General features: G+C 37.8%; 1 protein-coding gene across 1 annotated transcript; it reads left to right on the top strand.

The window, feature by feature from the left end:
- The first annotated feature begins 939 nt into the window (after nucleotides 1–939).
- Nucleotides 940–21929, top strand: TRA2B (transformer 2 beta homolog). The gene is given in 10 exon segments (XM_069475230.1): nucleotides 940–1150; nucleotides 12135–12268; nucleotides 13294–13456; nucleotides 14618–14806; nucleotides 16899–17014; nucleotides 18129–18212; nucleotides 19412–19471; nucleotides 20389–20422; nucleotides 20424–20462; nucleotides 20954–21929. Coding segments are annotated over 10 exon segments (873 nt in total). The 5' UTR covers nucleotides 940–1114; the 3' UTR covers nucleotides 20972–21929.
- Nucleotides 21930–24468: the final 2539 nt, after the last annotated feature.

Consider the following 24468-nt stretch of genomic DNA (forward strand, 5'->3'; position numbering starts at 1 on the left):
GGGACTACAGGCATGTGCCACCATGCCTGGCTAATTTTTTCTATATATATTTTTAGCTGTCCAGATCATTTCTTTCTATTTTTAGTAGAGATGGGGTCTCGCTCTCGCTCAGGCTGGTATCAAACTCCTGACCTTGAGCGATCCTCCTGCCACGGCCTCCCAGATGCTCGGATTACAGGTGTAGGCCTTCCAGAGTGCTAGGATTACAGGCGTGAGCCACTGGGCCCAGCCCATCCTTTCTATTTTAATGGATGGGGAGACTGAAGTGCAGAGCGATCAGGTAACCAGCTTCCAAGTTTGTGCTCTTCTATACCCACTATATAAGCTTGGCTAATGGCGGAATTAACCTCCCCTCCTTGTAACACCACTGTAGTTGTACATGCCACTAACACTTAAAATCATAATTTGTAATTATGTGTTTAACCAATTCTCCCATATTAGACCACTCATTTCTTCAGAATAGAGATTGTGTCTGTGTATCAGGATCTGATTTTTAAAAATGAAGATTTACTCAGGAAAAAAGATCAACAACTGACGCTAAATAAATACATGGTAACCCAGCCTACTGATATTTACATCTCCAAAGAAAGGCACAAAATGAGACACAAAGCAGAGAAAGGAATAAAGGATGGGAGAAACCGGGCATCTCCTCCCATCCCTTCCCTCCTCTCCACGGTTTCTCCGGAAAGTTCCAGAAGGGAGTTAGGCGTGGCTGGTGACATCACTGTGCCCCGTGGCGCCCCGCACAGAGGCCACCCGACACCCTAGCTTTCCCGCCTCGCAGAAGCCGGAAGACCATGATGGGGCCGCGCGAGAGGCGGGGCTTACGTCACGTCCGGTTCGGGCCGCGCCACTGCTCGATAGGGAAGGCAGAGCGAGGAGGGGCGGGGCCGAGACTGCGCGCGTTCTGGGCGGGGGAGGAGCCGGGCTGAAGAGCGCCGCGTCACGTCCGGTAGAGTTAGAGCCCGTGCGGAGGCGGCGCGGAGCGCTTCGGTTCTGAGCGGCTCGGAAACCTGTGCGTCGTGTGAGGCTGCGGCGGAGCCTCTTGAAAGAAGGCGCAAGAGGTTGGCAGCTTCAATTGAAGCACATCGAGCGGCGACAGCAGCCAGGAGTCATGAGCGACAGCGGCGAACAGAACTACGGCGAGCGGGTACGTAGAAGTGGGGTAGGGGGCGGCTGTGTGGTCCCAGCTTCTTGTGTCTCTTTTAGGCCCATGGGCCTTGGGTCGGGAGGCAGGGACGTCTCAGGCCCAGAAGTCTGAAGCCAGGAGGGAGGGGAGACAGGATTTTGAAAGCCCTTGTGGGTAGTGTCGTTAGTCGTGAAGGAGGCCATCGGCAGGTTTATGTGGCTTCGTACCCGAGATGGCCGTTTTTTCCGTTATAAGTAGGGGGAAGAAGATTAAAAATGGCCGCTGCGTCCCCTCGGTGTTGGGGGAGGGGAGCGGTATCTTATTTCGCCGTTGCTCTCCTGCGAAGGTCCGCCGCAGCCATCTTGGGCTGGCGGTCTGGGCGCGCTGCCAAAGGCACAAAATGGCGGAGGAGCCGCGTTTTAGCGCGGGCTCGAGCCGCCGGGGGCCGCGCCTCACGAGGCCGCGTGGTGGGGTGGAAGAAAAAAGACGACGTTTTGGGGGGTTTTTCGCCTGGTGTTTAGGTTAACGAAGGACCGTCTCATCGGCCCTGGAAAGGCCGGAATCTCGGGTGTCTTGGGGCCTCTTGACATGGAAACTTATCTGAGGTAAACTAAAGTTTTGGGCCCTTTAGTTGGAGGGGATTGCGTGAGGGCTTTGTGTTTGGCCTAATTGGAGTGTTTTTGTCTAATACTGGAAGTTTTCCAGCCAAAAATCGTTATCGGAGTATCCTATCAGAATAGACCACAAAGGCTGCTAAGATTATCATGGAGATGTTTTTTCCATGGGAACGTGAGGGAAGAAATTGGCGGGCAACAATTTATGGCGCCGTTATTTCCTTTGTTTTGAGAACCACAAAGTGTGTTGGTACTTTTTTGTAAGTTTTCATCTCTTAAAGGTGCAGTGCGGTGAGTTGATTAAGTTTATAGAGTAAGATAGTTCTAGGCATAAAAAACGGCATAGCTTGCCTCTGAGGCTCTGGGTATTAGGTTTGGAAAGGATCGGATGAAGACGCAGAAGTAGAAGCCTTGCTAGAACGTTATGTATTGGCGGCGAAGGGGAATTTGTTAGAAGTGTAATAAAATCAGTTTTTGAGGCTGTTACAGAAATAAGGTTTAGTTTTTGCAGTTTGTTACTTAAGTTTCCCCTGTGCTGGTAGAGCCATCTTAAGATCTGAATACTCTGTCAAGTAAATTAGGCTGTCAAATTTGAATAAAAAAGATTTTAGGTGATTTATTAGAAAGGGTATTAGAAAGAAACCTCCTCTCGGCTCCTGGCACCTTAGTGAGCTTACTGTGTAATTCTGGAACCTAAACTGATTTGAACTAATCAAGCCTTATGTTTACATACTCAGATGAATATTGGAGTTTTGATTTTGACGCTTTTCCATAGGACGATAGACTCCAATATCGCCAGTGTGCGCGATTATTTTTTTAATAAGGTCTTGCTTTTTAAGGATAAGAAAATTTTGCTTGAGCTCACAAGTTGAAGTTGTGACTTTCGGTTGCTGCCAGTTGAATAGACTGTTGAAAACTACTCGTTGGTGTTGGGACTGGGAAGAAAATTAAAGTCTTTGCGTTATTAAACAGACCAATTATTGGGTACCTTTGCACCCTTTAGGGAACACAAAATGGTTTTTGACCAGAGGAGCTCAGTTGAATACACGTAAAGAAGTTACACATGGCATCCTTCGGAAAGTGGAGAATTGCCCAAAGAAGAATTAACTGTAGTATATTTGCATGAAGGAGGGAACGAAGGAAGTAGGTCTCAGTTTGAGACACACAGCTCAGGGGAAATTTGAAATTTTTGGATTGGTTCTGTTTTATTTATACTAGTAAAAAATACACTTAAGTGTTTTTCACAATCCTTGATATTTGCTCAATTGTGAAAGGAGAGAAAGTTCACTTAAAATTGTGTGTTAAAAATCGCTGTTTTTCTTACATAAGAGTCTTGGCTTTCTGGAAGAAATTTCTAAACTTTGAAGTTGTGAAATACTTCCACGTTGTTTTGTGTGTGTTTACATTCCTATTGGAACCTTTAAATGATTGAAATACACCTAAAACAAACATGTATCAAGACTCCCTAAGAAAGCTTGGCAAAAGCATAAGGCTGAATGGAAGTCTAAAAATTATTCAAGGAAAAAAGATATTACAAGTCTCTACAAATCAGCTGGAACCTTCCGCCTTTTGTTTATCCTGTCTCTAATCCAGACACTTACACACCCTGGCAGCTCCACCTCCGTAGTAACTCTAGGTGGATTTTTTTCTGCCTACTCCTTTAGACTCTAGAAGTAGTTTTTTTCTTAAACAGCAAGGTTGGGTGTGCGGAATAAATTATCCTCAGTTACTAATAAGAGTACAGTATTTATAAGAACTTCAAGAGAGTTGGTAATTTTAAGAGGTGCTGGGTAATATTGGGGGTAATTAATCTTTAAACCCTATAATGGTCACAGTATGTTGGGTGTGTGAGGTTTGTATGTTGTCTGGTCTTGCACTCCGTTTAATATTCTATCCTCCTTACTGTTGTAATTAGTTCGTACAAATGAGTCTTTACCTAAAGAATCCAGAAACTAAGGAAAACACTATTGTATGGACCAGATGTTTTTAATTTCTGTCACTATCAAGATTACAATAGCAAGCAGTTTAAATATGCTTTGACCCAGTGGATAATCTGATAGAATAGTTAGTAGCTGTTATTTTTATAGAAGCAATGTGTTTGCAACATAGACACATTATCTTTAGTCTTGTTCTCTATAGAGGTGAATAGCACCTGGACACCATCCAATCAGAATGCCTTTCAAAATCTGCGGTTTTTCTCTTCTTCTGCTTAATCTTGAAATGTCTTTTTGTATTCCTTGTTTTTAGCCCCTAACTCTAAATTCTAATTTTCAGAACAAACATCTCTGAATCTATTTCTTTCTACAGAATTGTAGCCATCACACAAAATTCCTTTAACAAAGGATTGAATTAATGTCAAGTGGGAGGAAACAGTTTGTTTTGTTTCATTGTGATTCTGGTTAGGTTTATTAGTCTCTTGAAACCAGGTTGAAATATTTTTTTTTCTTGGTCTTAAGAGTGCTTTAATATTGTGGATGTTGTCTGGAGCTAGAAGGTGGCATTTTCAGACTGAAATTACAAGTGATTTTACAAGGTAAGTACTACAGGTTTTGTCAAAGGATTGAAGAGGAATCAGCTGGTGAGAGAAGTGTTAATGGAATTTGCCTTGTAAGCCTTTTTACTCTTCTTTCTCTTCACTAAAACCCCAAACCTAAGTGGTAAATGATAATGCTGTCATAGTTGAGTTAATGTTTTACCCAAGACAAGGCCCCCCCCTGACAGACACATCTCTTGAGCCCCTTAGCATTATGTTTTGTTATGTTAATCAGTGTTTATACATACTTAATTGTATTGTTTTCTTAAAAAGATACAATTGATTAGGAATTTTAAGTGTTTTTACCCAGGTTAGTACTTTGGGGGTGTGGGTCACATAGAAATAGGTATTGTCATCATTTACTATTTTTAAGCTGCAAGCCAAAAGTTCTTCACCACAGCAAATTATAAGTCTTCAAATTCCCCAAAAATCTTCGTTTTGAATTGAGTTTTGAGGGTTATTTTCAGATTATCAACATGGATTGTCATATGACAGTTTGGATGAGGCTTTTTTACATTAATTTTTGTGCTTGGCTGTTATATTAAAAGATAGATTCTTGAAATGTCAAAGCATACTTATGTTTCTTTTTGCGGAAAAGTACTGTTTTATGAACGTAATTGTAAGGGTCTGTGCTGTTTTTGCAAGAGATTTCTTAAAAGCACAGACATGTCAGATGGTTTTTTGTTTTTGTTTTTCCAGAGACTATTCTTAGTCTGAGGATTTTTCTATCCCCCACCCTTCTTCTGATAGACAATTTGACTGCAGGAAAAATAAAGTAGACCTTAATGTGTTGATAAGAGCATTCATTGACCTTCCTGTAACAGGATCAAGGAGTTTTTCTTTGCCCCTTTGTCTCCCGGTTTTTTAGAATATTGCCTGTCAACTTAATGAGTTCATGCATGTTTCATGTTAAATGGATTCCTGTTGTATCCCCTAGAACATTTAACAAAAATTGTGTTGATGATGGGACAAGTTTCTGTTTATTTCTAACTAGGGTCTCTTAACCAAATGTACATAATAATGGTAGCCCAATACTTGGTCTTCTGGTTTTATAAAGTGGCCACTTGAAATTAGCTGCTGAGTTGGAATAAACCTAATATTTATATTATCTAGTAGTGGTTTTGTTCTTAGAATACAAGAGAAGAAGTTGGGGAGGGGTAGTGAAATAACAGCAGATAAGTGTCCGTATTGAAGATGGTAGTGATAGAGCTTTGGCCTCTGTTCCAATATCTTCTGCATCTAAGCCCTGTATCTGTACATGATCTTTAGGAGGCCTTAAGGAAACCTGCTTGGGCATTCTGATTCCACGATTACATTTGTGCTGCCAGCAAACATTTCCCATTACATTTTAGTGATGGATATTAGAAGAAAACCAATTACTGTAGCTCCCTTAAATAGCTGTTTAAAATATTTTTTCTTGGATTAAATAAATTAAACAATAATTGACTTTAAAACTAGACTGGAAATTATGCTTTTACTTAGAAAAGACATCACAACACTTGCCATGGTTTTTAATGCCCAGATAGGTATAAAGACGTCTCCCATGACTTAAGAAAGCAAGTTGTAATTTTTTTTCAGAATGAAAATAAAACTAGGAGAGGAAATGATTTGACAGCAAAATAAGATTCAAAGGTGAAATGCAGGATAACAAGGAAAACTAGAATGCTTTATAAAGGCAGTATTTTGTTTAGCGTATTCAACAGACGCTATTATACTTTGCTGATCTCCTAAATTGAGTCTTTTTAATAATTATTTGAAGAGGTGAGCTATAATCTAATATTGCCACCTTTAAAGTAAGATTTCTCCTTTGGACGTCCAGAAGACATTAATATTTTGTTCATTGAGGGGAAAACGTACAGCAAAATTCTTTGAAAAGACCACTGTTGGATTCAAGTTTGTTCTGCTTTCCTTCATAGCTACTGGCATATAGTAGGTGGTTGACTTGATTTTGTCTTTTTATAATTTTAATTCTAAATTTAGTAATTGGACCATTCATACTATAAAATCTCACTAGAGCAGCATTCCCAGGGGTGGGTTGAACACTACAGTTCCAAATTGTCAGATTCTCTGACATTGCCTTTATACAAAGCTCTAATACAGTACAAAAATGTGTGACATTAAATAAGTTTCTTTATCCTATTTAGACAAGTCACAATATTGTAAACCTTAAACCCTGAGCCTTTGTCATCATCGTACAAATGAGTTGTCCGTGCTTTCCTTTCTTGCACTTATGTATTAATGTGTCACTTTTTGATAGAGATGTGCTTTTGACACTTAACATATTTTCTATTGATGAATACAATAAGTAAGAAGTGTGAAATGTAATTATAGTTCTTAAAATGTTAAATGAACAGTAAATGTTCAGAGGCGCACTTCACATTCATCTTAAGCATGATAAATCTATTTGGAGTAGACAAATGAGATTGATTACCATATATATTCTAGAACCAACAGAAAACTATGTAGTTTCAGTTTTTTGAGCTGCATATTCTAGTTTCTTTTTTTTAATCCAAATCAACAAAGGGATTTTTTTTTTCTAGTTTCAGTTTTGGCACTGGATTTTATCCTGGAGTTTTAAAATATTCTTCATCCTGTTCTTTTTCTATTAAGGTTAATGTTGAAGAAGGAAAATGCGGAAGTCGTCATTTGACAAGTTTTATAAATGAGTATTTGAAGCTCAGGAATAAGTGAAGCTGAAATTTGAAAAAATAAAAGAAAGAATGCATGCTAATTATCAGACCAGAAGTCCCACTTGTAGAATATTGAGCAATTTGTGTGAAGTGGGGAAGATGAAAGAAGTCAGAATTTGAAACGGAAGAATGAAGAAAAGAAATAAAAATGAAGTTAAGATAAGAAGTAATCTGGAATCAGAAAGCACTACGCTAAGTAATTACTAGTCTGTTTATGTGTCCCTGTATATTTTGCTAAACATGCATGCATTATTTGTTTAATAGAAGAAAATATATACAGGGTAAAGAAGTGCCTTCCAGGGGAAACGTTTAAATTAGGTAATTCTAATTTTAACTGCTTAGTCAAATGATTGAATGCAATTTAAAAAAAAAAATAACCCTTTGTAGTCAAATACCAGGCAGCAGTGAGCTCTCCAGCATGGGTAATAGTTGGCTTCATGTTGTCCCCTCTAGACAGATTTATCGTCTATCTAATTCTGGTCCTGGGGCTTGAGTACCTCCAGAGTTGGAAGTGATGGTCTGTGCCAGCTTCCTGGACTCTTAGAATCCACTGACCCCTCTCCTTCAGTACTATCCTTCAGTATATTGTAGAATGTTTTGTTTGTTGAAGTTTTCCAAAAGAATGTCGCTAGGATGGTTATAGAACCAACCCCTCAGAATCTAAGCAAAGCTTTGAACAGGACAGTTCTTTTGGCATTAAAGCATTAGGTTTTTCCAAATGGCAGGAGTGGAAATCTGTGACCATTTAGACCCTTTGAAAGTGCATATTTGCTAAATACACAGGGATGGTTCTTCAAATTCTGTTTGTTTACTGCCTATTCTGGCTGAATGAGTAGGATTAGTGCTAAAAATACAGTAGCTTCCCCCTAGAAGTGGGTCACACACATGAACAGGATAGCTAATTCAAAGTTCAGTAATAGCAGGGTGCTTTTATTTCCTTTTCTCCTTTCCTGCAATCAGCATTTAGTTAATATAATGATGTTAGAGATATGGATTATATGTTAGAGATATGGATTATAAAGTATCTTTACTCTGGTTCCCCACTCATACTACTTACAAAATCACATCAAATGTTCTATCTTTTCCTTTTCTGTGTGTTTTGTTTTAGCTGACCAAGAAGAGTCAGATGATCGGTTTAATATTGTTACCCTCAGTTGGATGGGACAAGTACACAAATCAAAATAATAACCAGAGGTAGCCAACTAACAGTTTTCTACCCAATTGAGAATGCCAAGGGTATCATCTCACACATTTCTTCCTGAGATAAAGGCGACTTGAAACTTTCTCTGAGAGTTGTCAGCTCTTTAAGCTCTTAGAGAAAGTGACTTACATGACATTTCTTGAAGGATCTATTTTCTGGTGCTTTAGGGCCCATTGTCACAGTGTGAAATTTGTGCTTTTTATATTTAATTATTGCTATGTCTTGCAAACACAAGAAAACTATTCACATTTACAGGATGCAGTTTTTGCATTTAATTTTCTCCATTTGTTGCTTGTAAAATTTCTTGTCACAGATAAACTAATGATAACATTAACCTTAATTTTGCATGCTGAATTAAAGAACAGGCAGCTGGCTGAGGTAAAAATTATGTGAAGGAATATTTTTATTCAAGCCCATGGATTCTTTTATCAACGAACCTGAAAGATCCTTGGGATACAAAAGAGAGAAAGATCTGTTAGCCCCCTATGGGAAAGAAAGCAATTTGGAATCTGGTTATATGGCTCAGGCTGGATAGATGTAAGATTAAAATATTGATGTTGGTAGACCATCTCATCCATTCGTTTTTGTTTCCTCCCTTAGCCAAAGCATCTTTGGGTTTAGGGTGTCTCTTCCCCCAGGCTGTTGGGAAGATGGGGGTAAACCGGCCTCTTTGTATTCCTGGAACTGGCAGCTGTAGGGAAGATGGCATTAATCAGTAGGGGTGATTGATGCTAGGGGCAGGCAGAGCAGGGAAGGAGATGGCCTTTGTGAAGGGAAAAGATCAGATAGGTAGGTAAGAAGCATATTACTTCTGAAGTTGACTGCCTCAGTGAGACTTAACTAGCGTCATAACTGCATACAGTGTTTTTGAGGGGTGTAGATGCCCAACTCCAGGCCTTATTGTAATCTATTTTAAAGACTCCAGTTTCAGACCTTATATTTGAAATGTCATAGAGGTTTAGTGTATACCTCTGTTTATGAGCCAGTGTTCTAAATCTAATATACTGCATCCATTTTTTAAAAGTAATACAAGGATTGGATGGCTACTCCTATCATCTCTTTCAAAATAAATTTTTCTAAGACTTGCTGTTCTCAGAATAGAGAGATGTAGGTTAAAGTATTTTGTTGGAAGGCTGGCTGTGTTTTATTGCCTGACATGTTCCCTGCAGGTTGTGTATGAGTATATGACTGAGATCCAATCTATGAGAACTTAAATCACTGAGCATTTTCCAGGGAATTTTTGGCTTTATTTTATTTGTGCTGACTTTAAGTTCATGATCCCTTTCCTTGAAGTGTTGGTGTCCAGAGTATTTCTTTTGGTAAAGTTTTAAATCTGTATTGACACCTGTAGTTTTGTCAGTCCTGAAGGTGGAATTCGAAGTATCCTTAAGTATAGGGGCTTTCCCAACTTTGCCCATGTATTGAGGTTTAAAGTTAATGTTATGCTTTAGATTTGGCTAATCGTTTTAGGTCTCCTTTCTTCTAGACAAGCTAAGTTCCTTTGCATATATTTACCCAAGTTAAATGGCCAATATAACTAGAAGAGTTTAACTTCCTTAAAAAAATATCCCTGACAGGAAAGATAGTGGAGGCGTTTAGCTGTTAGCCCAAGAAGTGACAGTATAGAAGGGGAAGTCTTTACATTCTGGTATCTCCCATATTCCTGGTCTAAAATGATTGTTCACAAATACATCTACATAGCCTGCTAGTTTTGGAGGCTAAGTGAAAACTCTTGTGATTTCACAAATATCTTTTGTGTGTATCTTTGACCCTCGATCTGTTAGAATATCATGAGGAAGCCTCATTAAGGCTTATTTCCTAAGCTGAGAATACTGTTTCTTCCTTCTTAGTGGACAGGCTGCTGAAGCATCTCAGCTTGGAATAAGGCTTTTCTGTTAAAGCAACAGGCTTAAAGAGGATCTTTTCTTTCTACCCATTCTTTCTTTATATTCAGATTCCTAGGCTGATGTCTCTTAATTATGATTACTTTATTGGTTATCTTTTAATTGCTACTATGAGGTACCCATATTTTGCTCTCACTTACTGAGCAAATTGTTTTATTTGGTTTCCATTAAAAGTTACATAATTCCATGAAGTAATCTTGCTAGCATTGGGATAAACAAAGGCATTTACTAGCTTTTGGGTTCTCTGTTTTTATCTTCTCTGCCGGATTAGTTTTTGCTCGTGGTAAAAATGGCAGAAACCACACCGTCATTTTTGAGACCTCCTTTGTCCAAGGTGGGAAGGAGGGCGTAAATTGTGCTTCTAAATGTGTCAGTGTTAAGAATATTTGGTAGAGAAATCCAGTGGATTGTTAATTGGAGTCCCCAAGGCAGCTGTTAGCAGTAAAGAGAGGGGGTACGATCTTTTTCTTTTAATCTCTTCACAATCACTCATGGGCAGGGGTTGGGTAGAGGGAAAAGGCTGTCACATTTCATGTAACCTCACCATGTTTTATAAAGACTTTGAGGTCATTTTACAGAGTAGTTTGAAGCCTGAAGACCAGAACTTAGTTTACTGAGTGAGTTAGTCTTTCCTTCTGTTACTTCAAACATTAATTTGTCTCTTCTGTCCTGTACACTTTTCTCCTGAGCATCACAGGAAGGATCTTCCAAATTTTCTTTTTGCTGTAAACCACAGAACTACATTCTAAAATGTTTTGGGCTGAGATTTAAAATAATCCTGTATCTTTAGTCCTTTCAAGAATGGCCAGAATACTCTGAAGATCTACCACAAAGAGATCTCTTGTGATAACTTATCTGGAAGCTTTAACTTTGATTCATACACCATCCAGTGACTTATTGTAAGCTTCCTTTTGAGTCTTGCCATTTCTGCCCTCTAGGGTAGGAAGACTCACTAGACTTTAAAGCCTTTTATTTTGCCTAAGTTGGATAGCCTAAAATAAAAGTCTTACTTGGTATCTTAGGTAACTATCAGAGTGAGTGAGTTGTGTTCTTCTTTCCTCTTCATCCACTGTTTTGGTACCTTGACAGAACTTTTCCCTGGTTCTGTATTTATGTATGCCTTTTCTGCTGATTAATTGACCATGTCTTTGGCTTGTTCATGAACTAGTTAATTCTGTGTAGCCATTCCTTTGCTGTTTTCTTTAGAGATCTTTTTTGTGCCACTTTCTTACTGACTAGTCCCAGTTTTGATTGGGAAAGCTATATGGGTACATAGTACTTACCTAGTCTTTGGGTTTTGCATACAGTTCCTGGACTACTCCTAGTTTACCCTGGCTCATCTCCATTTAGCTGGGGATGCTGTGGATCTGTGGCACCTTCTGTACTCTTACTTCTGCACAGTTCACTGCCTTTCTGCTGTACCTCCATCTGGTTGCTTTGAGTGTATTGGGGGCTTCCTACCATGGTTAGATGGAATAGAGTTTTACAGGGTTTAGTGTCCTTCAGGCTGGTCCTGGCTTTCCAGTAGGTTTCTACTTTTCCCCTAGGACTTGAAACAGATCATTGTGCTTGTCTGTTTTCCCACTCAAACAAATATAACTTGTGAAAAGTTGAGGTCTTATTTTTAAAAATCAAGTATTTTAAAAGTAAGTTTTATGAGTTTTGTAGGGGTTTTTTATTGACTGCAACTTAATTGAAAATAGGTATAACGTATAGGCGTCATAGTTAAATAAGGTTCTTTTTCACCCTAGTGAGTAATATTCCCGAAACAATCCTTGGACAGTTCCCTTAACTGCTTGACTTTGGCACCCCTTTCTGAAGGGAGTGGGGTCAGATAACTCTTATCCCTGCTCCAAAAAGGTGGAAGAAAGGACAAGTTAATTGACTTATGTCAGTTGGAGCTGTGAAACTATTATACCAGGTATACTCAGTTCCTGCCCTTACCTATGTTTTCTTATCTTGGAAGGAGATTGCTCTCCCTCACCATTTATCTTACAGCAGCTTATTTGTTTTTAAAGTTGCCCAGAAAATATACAAATTAAACTTTTGGCATCTACGTGTAGGAATCCCGTTCTGCTTCCAGAAGTGGAAGTGCTCACGGATCGGGGAAATCTGCAAGGCATACCCCTGCAAGGTCTCGCTCCAAGGAAGATTCCAGGCGTTCCAGATCAAAGTCCAGGTCCAGATCTGAATCTAGGTAAGAAAGACTGTCTTGAGATTTTCTTGTTACCCTTAGAAATTGGTGTGTGCTTTGTAAACCAGGAAGGTAGAGAGGGTTAGATCTTTTGTTGGCCTATTTAATATTGGTACAGAATATTGGGAGATAGAAGACTATAATTGGTTAAGAGCCTAGGCACTTGAATCAGGGTTCAAATCTTACCTCTATTTTTGTTGGTTTGGGTGGATTGAATTTTTGAACTTTAGCTTCCTTATCTATAAAAGTCAAGTTAGTAATGGTACCGGTTCTTCAGAGTTGTTGTGAGGACTCACTATGAGTGTAAGTAAACTCCTTCTTAGTATGGCATGTATACTGCAGGACATTGGCTTCCAGTAATTGTAACTGATCAATAGATACATATATACATGGTGCCTTTTTTTTTTCTTTTTTTCTTTTTCTTTTTTAATGTTGGTCAGGAGTAGGCCATACATCCTGGTTTGCCTGGGACAATCCCAGTTTATGCCTGTTGTCAGGCATAATTAACAGCACCCCTTTTCTCAAACATGCCTTGGTTTTAGATGATTTACGGTCATTCTAGTCGAGAGCCACTCACTGGTATTTATTTATTTTATTTTATTTTTTTAACTGTTGGGGGTACTGCCTGTGATTGTGATTTTGTTACCGTGTTAAGCAAATGGTGGGCATAATGGGAGATGTAGAAAAATAGAGGGTGGTCTTCTGAGGGGAAAGATGGACACAAACCCAGCTAGTAAAATGCTGCATGTTTTGCTTTTTAAAAGATAAATATGTTAATTGTAATTTTCCTTTATCTTAATTTGAAGAAATGTTGAAGAGCTTGTGGTTTTAGAACACTTGATAGCAAAGTTGAAGTGACTATGGGTTAAAATTAGAGAGGAAAGGTACTGATCCCACTAAATTGGTAAGCATGATAGCGTATGCTTGCATTGTGTTCCTTGTTTTGGGATTTAATTCTACAATAATAAAGAATTCAAGACCATATTTGTCAGTTATTTAGTCATAACCTTAAAGTCTTTGTTTTGCAGGTCTAGGTCCAGAAGAAGCTCTCGAAGGCATTATACCAGGTCACGGTCTCGTTCCCGCTCTCATAGACGATCCCGGAGCAGGTCTTACAGTCGGGATTATCGCAGACGGCACAGCCACAGTCATTCTCCCATGTCTACTCGCAGGCGTCATGTTGGGAATCGGGTAAGAGGAGAAACTGTTTTTGAAGCAAAGGATTTTAAGTTAGGACTGATTATGACAATGGAGCTTTATCAGTGAATATATAACTAAAACTTTTAGAGGATTTTTAGTGTTTTTAAATTGTCTCTTTTTTTAAGTTCTTAAGTTTACTCTCCCATGATGGTCTACATTTGGGTATCAGACATTTAAGCATAATGACACACCATTGTAACTAAGTCCATCAAGAAAAACATTCCACTTTCCATTACTTTCATGGTATTAGTATAACATATAGTTCCACACTAATATTACTCAGTGTTTTCTGGGTTTTATAAACTTACGGGATGTTTTCTTTTGTTTAATTTTAAGCTAATTTGGAGGGGTATTAAGGCTTTTTGTGTACGAGGTTCCAAATAAGACGGTATTTACTGTATTTATGTAATGTGATTTCATTGTATAATCTAAGTGCTTTTGTTGGGGCATAGGTTTCTGTTTTTAGGGTGGAATGGAATTTCCCTAATAAATTGTTAGTGTAAGCAATAAGTGGAACTTTGAGGTCAGTTCATTATGGTGTTGGGAATGTCAGCCACATGTGATTCATTCCTTTTTCTTGTAATGAATGCAAGCAGCTTTTAATACCTGTTAAAATGGTTTGATGCACATCCTCTTGCACTTCATTTATGTGCATATGTGAACCCTTAGTATATGAGGTTTGTGTGAAAATAAAACTACTCGTGCTCTTACATCTTTCTGGCAACTCAGAGATTCTGTGTATGGATGGTATGTCTTAATTTAACCTTAAACATTTTTTTTTCCAGCTGATAGAGATGATGGGATTCTGATTATCCTTGTGTGTGTCTTTTGTGAATATGTGGCTTTTCTTAGAATAAATTCATAAGGAGGTGAATTCCTCATCCAGATTGCCTTCTAAATCTTCAAAAATAGATGGCAGGTTAGCTTTTCACCAATGTGAATCCCTGTTTCCCCTCGTTAATTCTAAGGTTGAAATTACTCGTTTTGTGGTCTTTCCTGCTCATTCTCAAAATGCTTATAAGTATTTGCTGTAATGTTTTGTAATTTCTTTTATTAAAGTTACAAAGTTAGTGACATTTTTGGCTAATGTATGGTTCCCTTTTACTTAACCTTTAAGTTTTCAAAGTCTGAAGTCCATTTTTCTATTTCTAGGCAAATCCTGATCCCAACTGTTGTCTTGGAGTATTTGGGTTGAGCTTGTACACCACAGAAAGAGATCTAAGAGAAGTGTTCTCTAAATATGGTCCCATTGCGGATGTGTCTATTGTATATGACCAGCAGTCTAGGCGTTCAAGAGGATTTGCCTTTGTATATTTTGAAAACGTGGATGATGCCAAGGAAGTAAGTAAAAGTTTATCTTTACCTTTGTAAAACACCAGTTTTACTGTTAAACTCCAAGTACTAATGACCAAGTGCTTGGATAAGGACAAGTTAGCTTTTATGGTGTAAATAGGATATACACCTGTAGTTTGAGTTGAAGGAATAAATTCTTCCAGGAACAAATATTGAAATCAGTAATACTTTGAACTTATTTTCAACCATTTATTGTGGAGAATTTCAAATACACACAGAATAACAAAATTTTGTATGACTTAAGGCAATTGGTCCTACCACTCCCACTTCAATAGTTAGAACCAACTGTGGTCAGCTATATTCCAGTTCAGTCTTTTCCACCACATTTTAAAGTTCTGACATAATCACTTGCTGTTTCGGTTTATGTTTTCATATAGTTTGTATATAATATATTCAGTGTGTATATATTGTTTCAATGTTTATAAACACCTAAGTTTTATGAAAACAGCATTCTCCAGTTTAGGGTTTCTAATCCTTGTTCACATTAAGCTATTTTCTACAATAGAAAATAACCAGAAGCAACAAAGTTACCACTCAGAAGAGAAAAGGAACTGATTTTAAGTGTATGTTGGGAAGTGAATGATTTCATATATATTTTTAATTTGACTTGAGGCAGGATATAGAAAGAGTAAAAAGTATATGAAGTGGATCCCGTTTAAGAAATTCAGGCTTCAGGTGCATAAGGATGGTAGCTGAAGTCATCACCAAGGAAGTGTAAGAAAAAGCTCTGATAAACATTTAATGCCACATCTTCTGATGGTCAGTTTTGAGATTAGAAATTGAATTGAGCTCTAGGCAAAATCTTTATTTTCCTACTGTCTATGTAATAGAACCATTTTATATACATAGTTGTCAAAAACTAATTTTTAAGCCATGCATGGTGGCACATGCCTGTAGTTCCACCTACAGGCTATGGTGGAAGGATCACTTGGGCCTGGGAGTCTGAATCCAGCTTGAGCAACATAGTGAGACCTCTGTCTCTAAAAAAAATTTTTTTTTTTTAATGTAAAGAGCTCATTTTAAAGGGAGTAACTTGATTTGCTAATGGAAATATTAAAGGCTGAATGCAACGTATTATAATGGATGACTTTGTGGAATTTTAAGAGGTTTGACGGGACCTTTTAAGATGTAATTTGGCTTTATTTTTGAAAAAATTGAGATGCCAAAAGGTATAAGCAGGATTTTCCCAGGATCACCAGATTGTGTAATTTAATTTTGCTGCAGAACCACAGTTAACACTCTGAAAAATACCATAATTTTCATGTCAACCTGTAGTGTCAGAAACTGAGCCATAAACAGTAGCTTGAACCATTCGAATTAGGAGGGAGATAGGATAACATTGGAATTAGAAATTTAAATTTTATCTAGGTGAAAGGATGTTTCTTCAAATGAATTATGAACAAGCTCCAATGTGTTCAGAGTTGGATATTATTTTAAGTGCATGCTGTTTCAGTTAGTATATATTCTGGATAAAAGAACTATATGTACTTCAGGCTTTTCTTCATCTTTTCATCTTAGCTTTTGGTTTCCAGAGCAAGGCTGGACAAACTTTTCAAGGATTAAATAATAAATATGTTAGGTTCTTTGAGTCATAGGATCTCAGTCACAGCTATTCAAATCCAACATTGTATCGCAAAAGCAGTCATACGCAAAAGAACGAGTGGGGCAATGTTCTATTGAAACATTTATAGGCATTGAAATTTGAATTTTTCGTAATTATCACTTGTCCTGAAATACTGGGTTTCCCCCCCCTTGCCATGTATATGCTTATGAGGCATAGGCAACTGCCCAGATTTGGCCCACAGGTTATAATTTGTCAACTATGCACTGCTTTAGTGCTGGGAACACTGGCAAAGTTGTGGTTAGAAACAATAATTGGTTTTATGACTGGTTTTTACAAATGAATGATATTTAGTGGAGGGAACAGCCCATTTATAAGTTGTAGACCTTATGATCTTGCCAACATTAAAATAACTTAAGTCACACCTAACTGAAGGATCCAGTTGGACCTTATTCATAGCCATAGGGTAATTAGTGGCTTTGTCCAGGATGTATATAACAGTTCATTTATCTTTTAAAGGCTAAAGAACGTGCCAATGGAATGGAGCTTGATGGTCGTAGAATCAGAGTTGATTTCTCTATAACAAAAAGACCACATACCCCAACACCAGGAATTTACATGGGAAGACCTACCTAGTAAGTTTATTTTCAATGTAAAAATGTGATTGACAATTCAGTTCACTTCCTCCAAGAAACATTTCTGGGGGGGGGGGCCCTTTGGCATTTCATTTAAATCTGCCACCGTGTAAATCATTTTTCCTGGTTTTGAAACTGGCTAAAAATTATTTCATTGTAATATATGCAAAAATATATGAAATGGAAACACTTATACCAAAATTTTTGCTTGACACCTTTAAATCACGTCCTGTTTTCTCATAAGTGCCATAAATTTTGGCTTTACTGGGTAACTAAATGTTCTAATTAGGGCATTTTCCCGATAATAGAAACCTAGCCATTATGAATAATAACAAGTCTATATAAATCTTACAGTACATTTTTTAGATTTTTCTTGTTTTTGTGGGGTTTTTTTGTTTGTTTTGTTTTGTTTTGTTTTTGAATGGAAAACATGGGTTTCAGATAATTGCCCTGGACCGTAAAAGAATACTGCTTTCTCCTTTGTCACGACACCAAGGGTGTATGTTATTGACAGAAAACCCTAAATTGAATTAATTTTTTAAGTTTAAATAAAATGCACTTATGTGTGGTAGAGATTTTTAATTATGTACCATGATTGCTATGTTCTTTTTAATAAGCAGAACATTTTCCCACTCCTAAAAGAGCATTCTCTGTATGACTTCGTTTTCCCTTCCTATTGAAAATACGAGAGTAGCAGATTGATTGACTTTCAGCAGAAAACATCTGCGTGGCTTCTTAATCCAAAGATTTTTTAAATACATATATAGTTATGTACTTTGGAACGGGGAGAGAAAAGGTAGTATTTGTGCAGTATCAGTGAGAATTGCAACAGAAATAACACTCACTTTCCAATTAATGTATCAGAAGAAGCCTACTGGTAAATACCATCAGTTTTATTCAGAACATTAAGGAAGTTACACTTGAAGAAATTGCCCAGTCATGTCCATAGAGCTTGGCTGTGGGTTATATGTTACCCCCAAGAGCCAAATGAACTGTGCTACATGGTGTTGAATTGCTGCCTCAATATGTGAATCAATTTATAATAGCAAAAGTCATGTCGAGGAAGATAGAGAAGGCCATGTGATATTTTAAAAAGATTTATTATTATTCATAGTGGCAGTTCACGCCGTCGGGATTATTACGACAGAGCATACGATCGAGGCTATGATGATCGGGACTACTATAGCAGATCATATAGGTAAGTTGTGATGTAGAAGGGTCAACTCCTCTGAATCTCAGTTGTGACATAATTTAAAGCTACACTCACTATATTTGCATTTTAACCTTTGTAAGAAATCCAGAGCTGGAGAAAGCCAATTTGAAGGTTATATGTCTTTTTAATTAATTTGGTATATGTACTAAGTTTCTGTTCAAAAATTATTCTAAAATACAAATAGGGAGACTTAAGTGATATCTTGGGATATGTTAATAAAGAGATTAATACATTTTCTTTTCAAACATTGTAGACCAACTGAACTCTCTGGTCTAAAGTGACAGCGGGCGGAAAAGCTGTAACTTAAATCTCAGTCTGTTTTAAAAAGAGGTTTCATAAGCCATATTGAATTGGAAAGTCAGCCCTATATAAAAGCAAATTTTTCTAAGGTGTCATGCACTGGAGGGCAAGGGAAAAACTAATAGTTTTTGAAAGATTCCAGAGAATTAATTGATTTAAAGACATCAGTTTAGTGCGATGGTAAGTAGGTTTTTATTGCCAAAAGTTGGTATTCAGGGGCTTTAGTAGGGAGATGCCCATCATACTTGAAAAACAAAGATATCTTTGAGAGTACTTCCAAAGGTAAAAATGAACTAAAAGCCTCTCTTTTAGCAGTGGTGGGTAATTTAGACCCTGTCTCCCTTGTCAAAATATTAATTTATATAGTTATTGAGTCTTGGCCACAATTATCCTTGAAAACTTAGTGTGGTGTGGAGGTGTTGGTGTTTTTTCGACATAATCTGATAATATTTAAGAATTTTGATAGTTGTTACTCACTATTTGGAAGTGAGTCCTTAAATGTGTTCTCAACATTAGCATTTTATCACTCTCACAAAAATCTTTTTTTTTGTTTGTTTGTTTTTTGTTTTAAGCATTATTTTATTGAGTGGAACTTAAGGGATTGATTTGTGGAGGCTGAGAAAAATTAAGGTCTTATGCTGATTTTTTTGAAATAATTCATTCAAGAGCATTTAGTTAAAAACGTACTGTTTTCTAATGATACTCATTTTAGCCACCAGAGAGAGCTCTATGCCAGTTTGTGAAAAGAGTGGCAAAAAATGGCTCTTGATCTCTTTACCCACAGGAAAGTAGGTATTACTCATGCTTTGGGGGAGTTTTTATTTTACTTAATAAAAGATAAAATTTTTTCAAAAACTGAATTTGTTGCCTTTCTGTCTTCACAGGGGAGGAGGAGGTGGAGGAGGAGGATGGAGAGCTGCTCAAGACAGGGATCAGATTTATAGGTATGCCAGGGGAGGATTTAACGTTTGCACAGCAATAGAAAGCCTCACATAAAAGATACTGACCTACTAATATTTTGGTAGTTAAGTTATAAGTGGATTCACATAAAATTGGAATTCTTGGAGTTCATAAAAATATTCTTATTGAAGCTAAATGACTATAAAAAGCTTTGTGTGTTTACAAAAAATAATTTTTCAAGCTAATCTTCCTTACATAAAACTAACCCTACTTGAAGTATTGGTGAAATTTGATTTGGATGTTATTCCATGAGAATGTAGCTGAAGTTAATTAATGGTAAGGGAATTTTATTTCATATTAGACTTCACAAAATTTAAAAGGAAAGCAGGCCGGGCTTGGTGGCTCACGCCTGTAATCCTAGCACTCTAGGAGGCCGAGGCGGGCGGATTGTTTGAGCTCAGGAGTTTGAGACCGGCCTGAGCAAGAGCAAGACCCCACCTCTACTAAAAATAGAAAGAAATTACATGGACTGCTAAAAATATATATAGAAAAATTAGCCGGTCATGGTGGCGCATGCCTGTAGTCCCAGCTACTCGGGAGGCTGAGGCAGGAGGATTGCTTGAGCCCAGGAGTTTGAGGTTGCTGTGAGCTAGGCTGATGCCATGGCACTCTATCCTGGGCAACAGAGCGAGACTCTGACTCCAAAAAAAAGAAAGCAGGTTAAAATACAGCAAGGAGTATTCAGCCTCTGATAGCTTAGGAGAGTGCTTATTTGTTATTTGTGCCTTACAATGTGCTTCACTCACTCAAGACTCGGACCTAGAAACCCCATGACTAATGCAAGATTTTTGAAGGTTCACGAAGGTTTGGGGGGGGAACTAATAAAGGGTAGTGTATAATCAAGTTATTTAGTCTAATTGTGATCTATGGAGACTTAGACACTCTTGACATTTGTTTACAGAAGGCGATCACCTTCTCCTTACTACAGTCGTGGAGGATACAGATCACGTTCCAGATCTCGATCATATTCACCTCGTAAGTTTTTGTCTTGGTCCGATTTTTTATTTTTAATAGTACCGCTTGCTCTGACCTGCCAAAATACAGGCACCTATTCCTTTTGCAGATAATGTGTTAATTCATGTAGTTTTATCTGTTATATTCACACACACTCTAAATGTTCTGGGGATTCAAGAAAGTTCACAAAAACAACCGTTAGAATCCTATTTTTGCTTTTAATTAAAATAGTAAATGTACAGACTATTAAATTTTAGTCTACTTTGAAAAATTAGTGATTTAAAACCTTAGCTGTTAGATTGAGTTATGTTTCCCAGCTATTTGTATTACTTAACTTTAGGTATCTCATTTCTAGTGTAACACTTGTGTAGAGGTCTTCCCCTGTTTCCCAGGAAAGAATCTGGTACATAAGAATTTTTTACTGGCAGTGTGGTCTAAAATTTTCAGCATGAAAGTACAGTTGATAACCAGTTCCCTTAGTATTAAAGCCTGATGATTTCTTTTCTTCCTAGGTCGCTATTAAAGCATGAAGTTGAAGACTTTCTGAAACCTGCCCTAGAGCTGGGATATTGTTTGTGGACAATATTTTTTATTGTCTCGTTTAAAAAGTGAACAGTGCCTAGTGAAGTTAGGTGACTTTTACACCTTTTATGATGACTACTTTTGGTGGAGTTGAAATGCTGTTTTCATTCTGCATTTGTGTAGTTCGGTGCTTTGTTCAAAGTTAAGTGTTTTCAGGAAAGTATGTTTTGCATGTATTTTTTTACAGTCTAAATTTTGACTGCTGAGAAGTTTCTATTGTACAAAACTTCATTTAAAGGGTTTTCTACTGAATCCAGGGTATTCTGAAGATCGAAGCCTGTGTGTAAAATGCTACCAAATGGCAAAAAGCAACAATAAACAGTTTGATTTTTACTTTTCTTTCTAACATATCAATGCTTAGCAGAACTGTTCAGATTACATTGTCAGTAGTAAATTTAAAGACAAAACGCCCGTTTTCCTCCAGTCCATGAAACGTACCATACTTAATACCTACAATTAAGTGTTAAAAATTATGCTCTGTAACTCTATACTGCTAGTATTAGAACTAAAAATCTTTCAATACAGCAAATGCTTAATGCTTATATAAACGTGGATTTGTCAGCCTTTATGTAATCTGTAATATATATAGCAGGGAATAAGAAGAGTTACACAATGTATGCCTTAAAAGGCTATTCCTTAAAGTTGTTACAAGGGGATAATGGTATTTCAACTAGTTATCAGCAAGTGACAATACATTCCACCACAAATGTACTCTTGTTCTTCTAGCTTTTAGACTATATGAAAAAACTGGGTGCTTCAAAATACGGGATAAGAGAAGGGAACACTACACCTGTGTCATGGATGAACTGAAGACTTTGCCTGTTCATTTTTTAAATATTATTTTCAGGTCCTTTGCTTACCAAAGGAAGCCCAATTTCACTCAAATGTTTTGAGAACTGTGTTTAAATAAATGCAAATGAAAAAAATTGGTGGTGCAACTCAGTTTACAAAGAAGTATTTTTGTTCTAACTTTGTTACCTGTAGTTACAGTCTTTCTATAATGTAGTCCCTAATGCAATGTGTTGCTAAAGAGGTAAATTTGCATATTCTTGGAAAATACAGAGAGTGGGTAACTAGGTATTAGTGATCATCTCCATTTGGGGATGAAATTAAATAACTCACCTCTACACATACCATGATGGTACCTGAAATGCATGTTTTTTAGTATTAGTTCTTTTTCATTTGGGTAATTTTCATGATCAGTTCTAAGGACATTGCTATAGGCAGGTAATTTTGTTAAGCCTGCTGACCTTTACATGTCATTTAGTATGCCCCAGGTACTTTGTAAAGCACTTTATATACCAGCAATCCTACGATGTAAAGTGATTTACAAGTAGCCATTTAAGTGGCAATGCCAGTATCTGAACCTAGGCAGTCTCAATCTGCTCTTAATCATGACGCCATTCTGCCTCTAATCTGAGTAGCCAGATGATTGAAAATATTGGTAATGGAGTATAGGCAGTATTTGCAGATCTTAATTTATAAAACTCACTGGGCAGGGTGTTTTAAATGTCTGCCAACTTCTGATAACTTGGTATACATGTTGTTGTACCCCTATGTGTATTTCCAGTAAGCATGTGGAATTTAAATACTATATGTCTGCTGCATTATTTCAAGTCCTCAACCAGTAATAAGTGGCTACTCAAATATTTGCATAAGTTGAGTTTTAGAATGTGGTCTAGAAGGAGTTGGGTTACAGAGGGATAGCTTAAAGGCTGAGAAGTCTGTTCTTAGTGCTGGTGTACATGAAGGAACATGGTATGCTTGTAGCTGTTTACTAAGAGTTATATTAGTTTTCATATTCCTCAAAGGATTAAAGATGGTGACCTTTACACCCAGAATACATGGGTATACGATGAATGTGAATTTACTAGGGAAGTGACATGTTTAGGTGAGGATGCTTAAATATTTAGTTCTCCATAGTGCCATAATTTGTGGCTACAATACTTACCCACGGTCAACTATTTAAGTGGATATTTAATAAAGTAAAAAAAAAAATATTAAATGGGAAACTCCAGAAAGCACATAATTCTGAGTAGTGTAATGAAATCTTGGGCCATCCTTGAGCCCTGTACACGGAGTGTCCCTTTGCTCAATATATCCAAGTTGTACACTGCCTGCCCCGTTAGTTGCTTGGGTAGGTGGTATGTAGGTTATCAGATCAACTGTCTCTTAATGGTATATGGACAGTTCAGTACTATCCTCAGTTTTAGGCATCCACTGGGGGTCTTAAAAGATATCCCATACAGAGAAACAGGGGACTACTTGCCCTTTTAACTACCTGCCCTGTAATTTACAGTTCTGGAACAGCATCCTTCCGCATCTGACAATCAGCACTCCTACCCTGTTTCCTCCCCTCCCTGACCAATACCCAACCCAAAGTTTGTCCTGGGAATTTATATTGAATAGAGACTGGGACAGAAAGGTTGGAAGCAAAATAACAGTAATGGTGTGTGAGTTCTAGGTATTGATAATCCCTGACATAACCTTGGGTTCCTGTCTTAAAATCTAATTTTTAGCTCTTTAATCCTGTAGCCTCCCTTGATCCTGCCAATAAGTTGTTTTTTAAAGCTAGTTTGAGTTGAATGATCTGGCTTTTAGATCTTAAAAGACTTTTTTTTTTTTTTTTTTTTTTTTTGGAGACAGAGTCTCGCTTTGTTGCCTGGGCTAGAGTGAGTGCCGTGGCGTCAGCCTAGCTCACAGCAACCTCAAACTCCTGGGCTTAAGTAATCCTCCTGCCTCAGCCTCCAGAGTAGCTGGGACTACAGGCATGCACCACCATGCCCGGCTACTTTTTTCTATATATATTTTAGTTGGCCAGATAATTTCTTTCTATTTTTAGTAGAGACGGGGTCTCGCTCTTGGTCAGGCTGGTCTCGAACTCCTGACCTCGAGTGATCCACCCGCCTCAGCCTCCCAGAGTGTTAGGATTACAGGCGTGAGCCACCACGCCTGGCCTTTAAAGAATTTTGACTAATTCAGAGACTGCTACCAAGGAGTGTGTTAAAGGCAACAGACCGTGGAGAAAATCTGGAATATTACCAGCTTGAGACAGGCTGAAGAGAAGTGAAACACACCTTTCACATCTGGGATAAAGTAAGGAGTGGTCTGGTGTGCTGTGGTGGTCATTGCTAGCTTTCATGAAAGGAAAGCTTTGTTGGGGACCCCTGGGTGTAGCTGCTGCCATAGGCCAATTTAATTGGGCAAAGTGTCAGAACCATGGGAAGAGGGTAAGTTTAAGTCTTGAAATTCTTGCCTCAAGGCACAGGAATTCTGGGTTTTTATATGCCAATATTGCTTATAGCTGCAACATATATTTGCAGGATTGCTGAGTTAAAATAGTTCATAATCATGCTAGAGTCTCATGAAAACACATTGAGGAAATAAGTATGGTCCCAACAGTTGGAACATGGCCATTCAGATTTGGTAGGAATGAATTTTGAGG

This window comes from Eulemur rufifrons, chromosome 7 (genome assembly GCF_041146395.1).
Source record: "Eulemur rufifrons isolate Redbay chromosome 7, OSU_ERuf_1, whole genome shotgun sequence".
In the NCBI taxonomy this organism is placed as follows: Eukaryota; Metazoa; Chordata; class Mammalia; order Primates; family Lemuridae; genus Eulemur; species Eulemur rufifrons.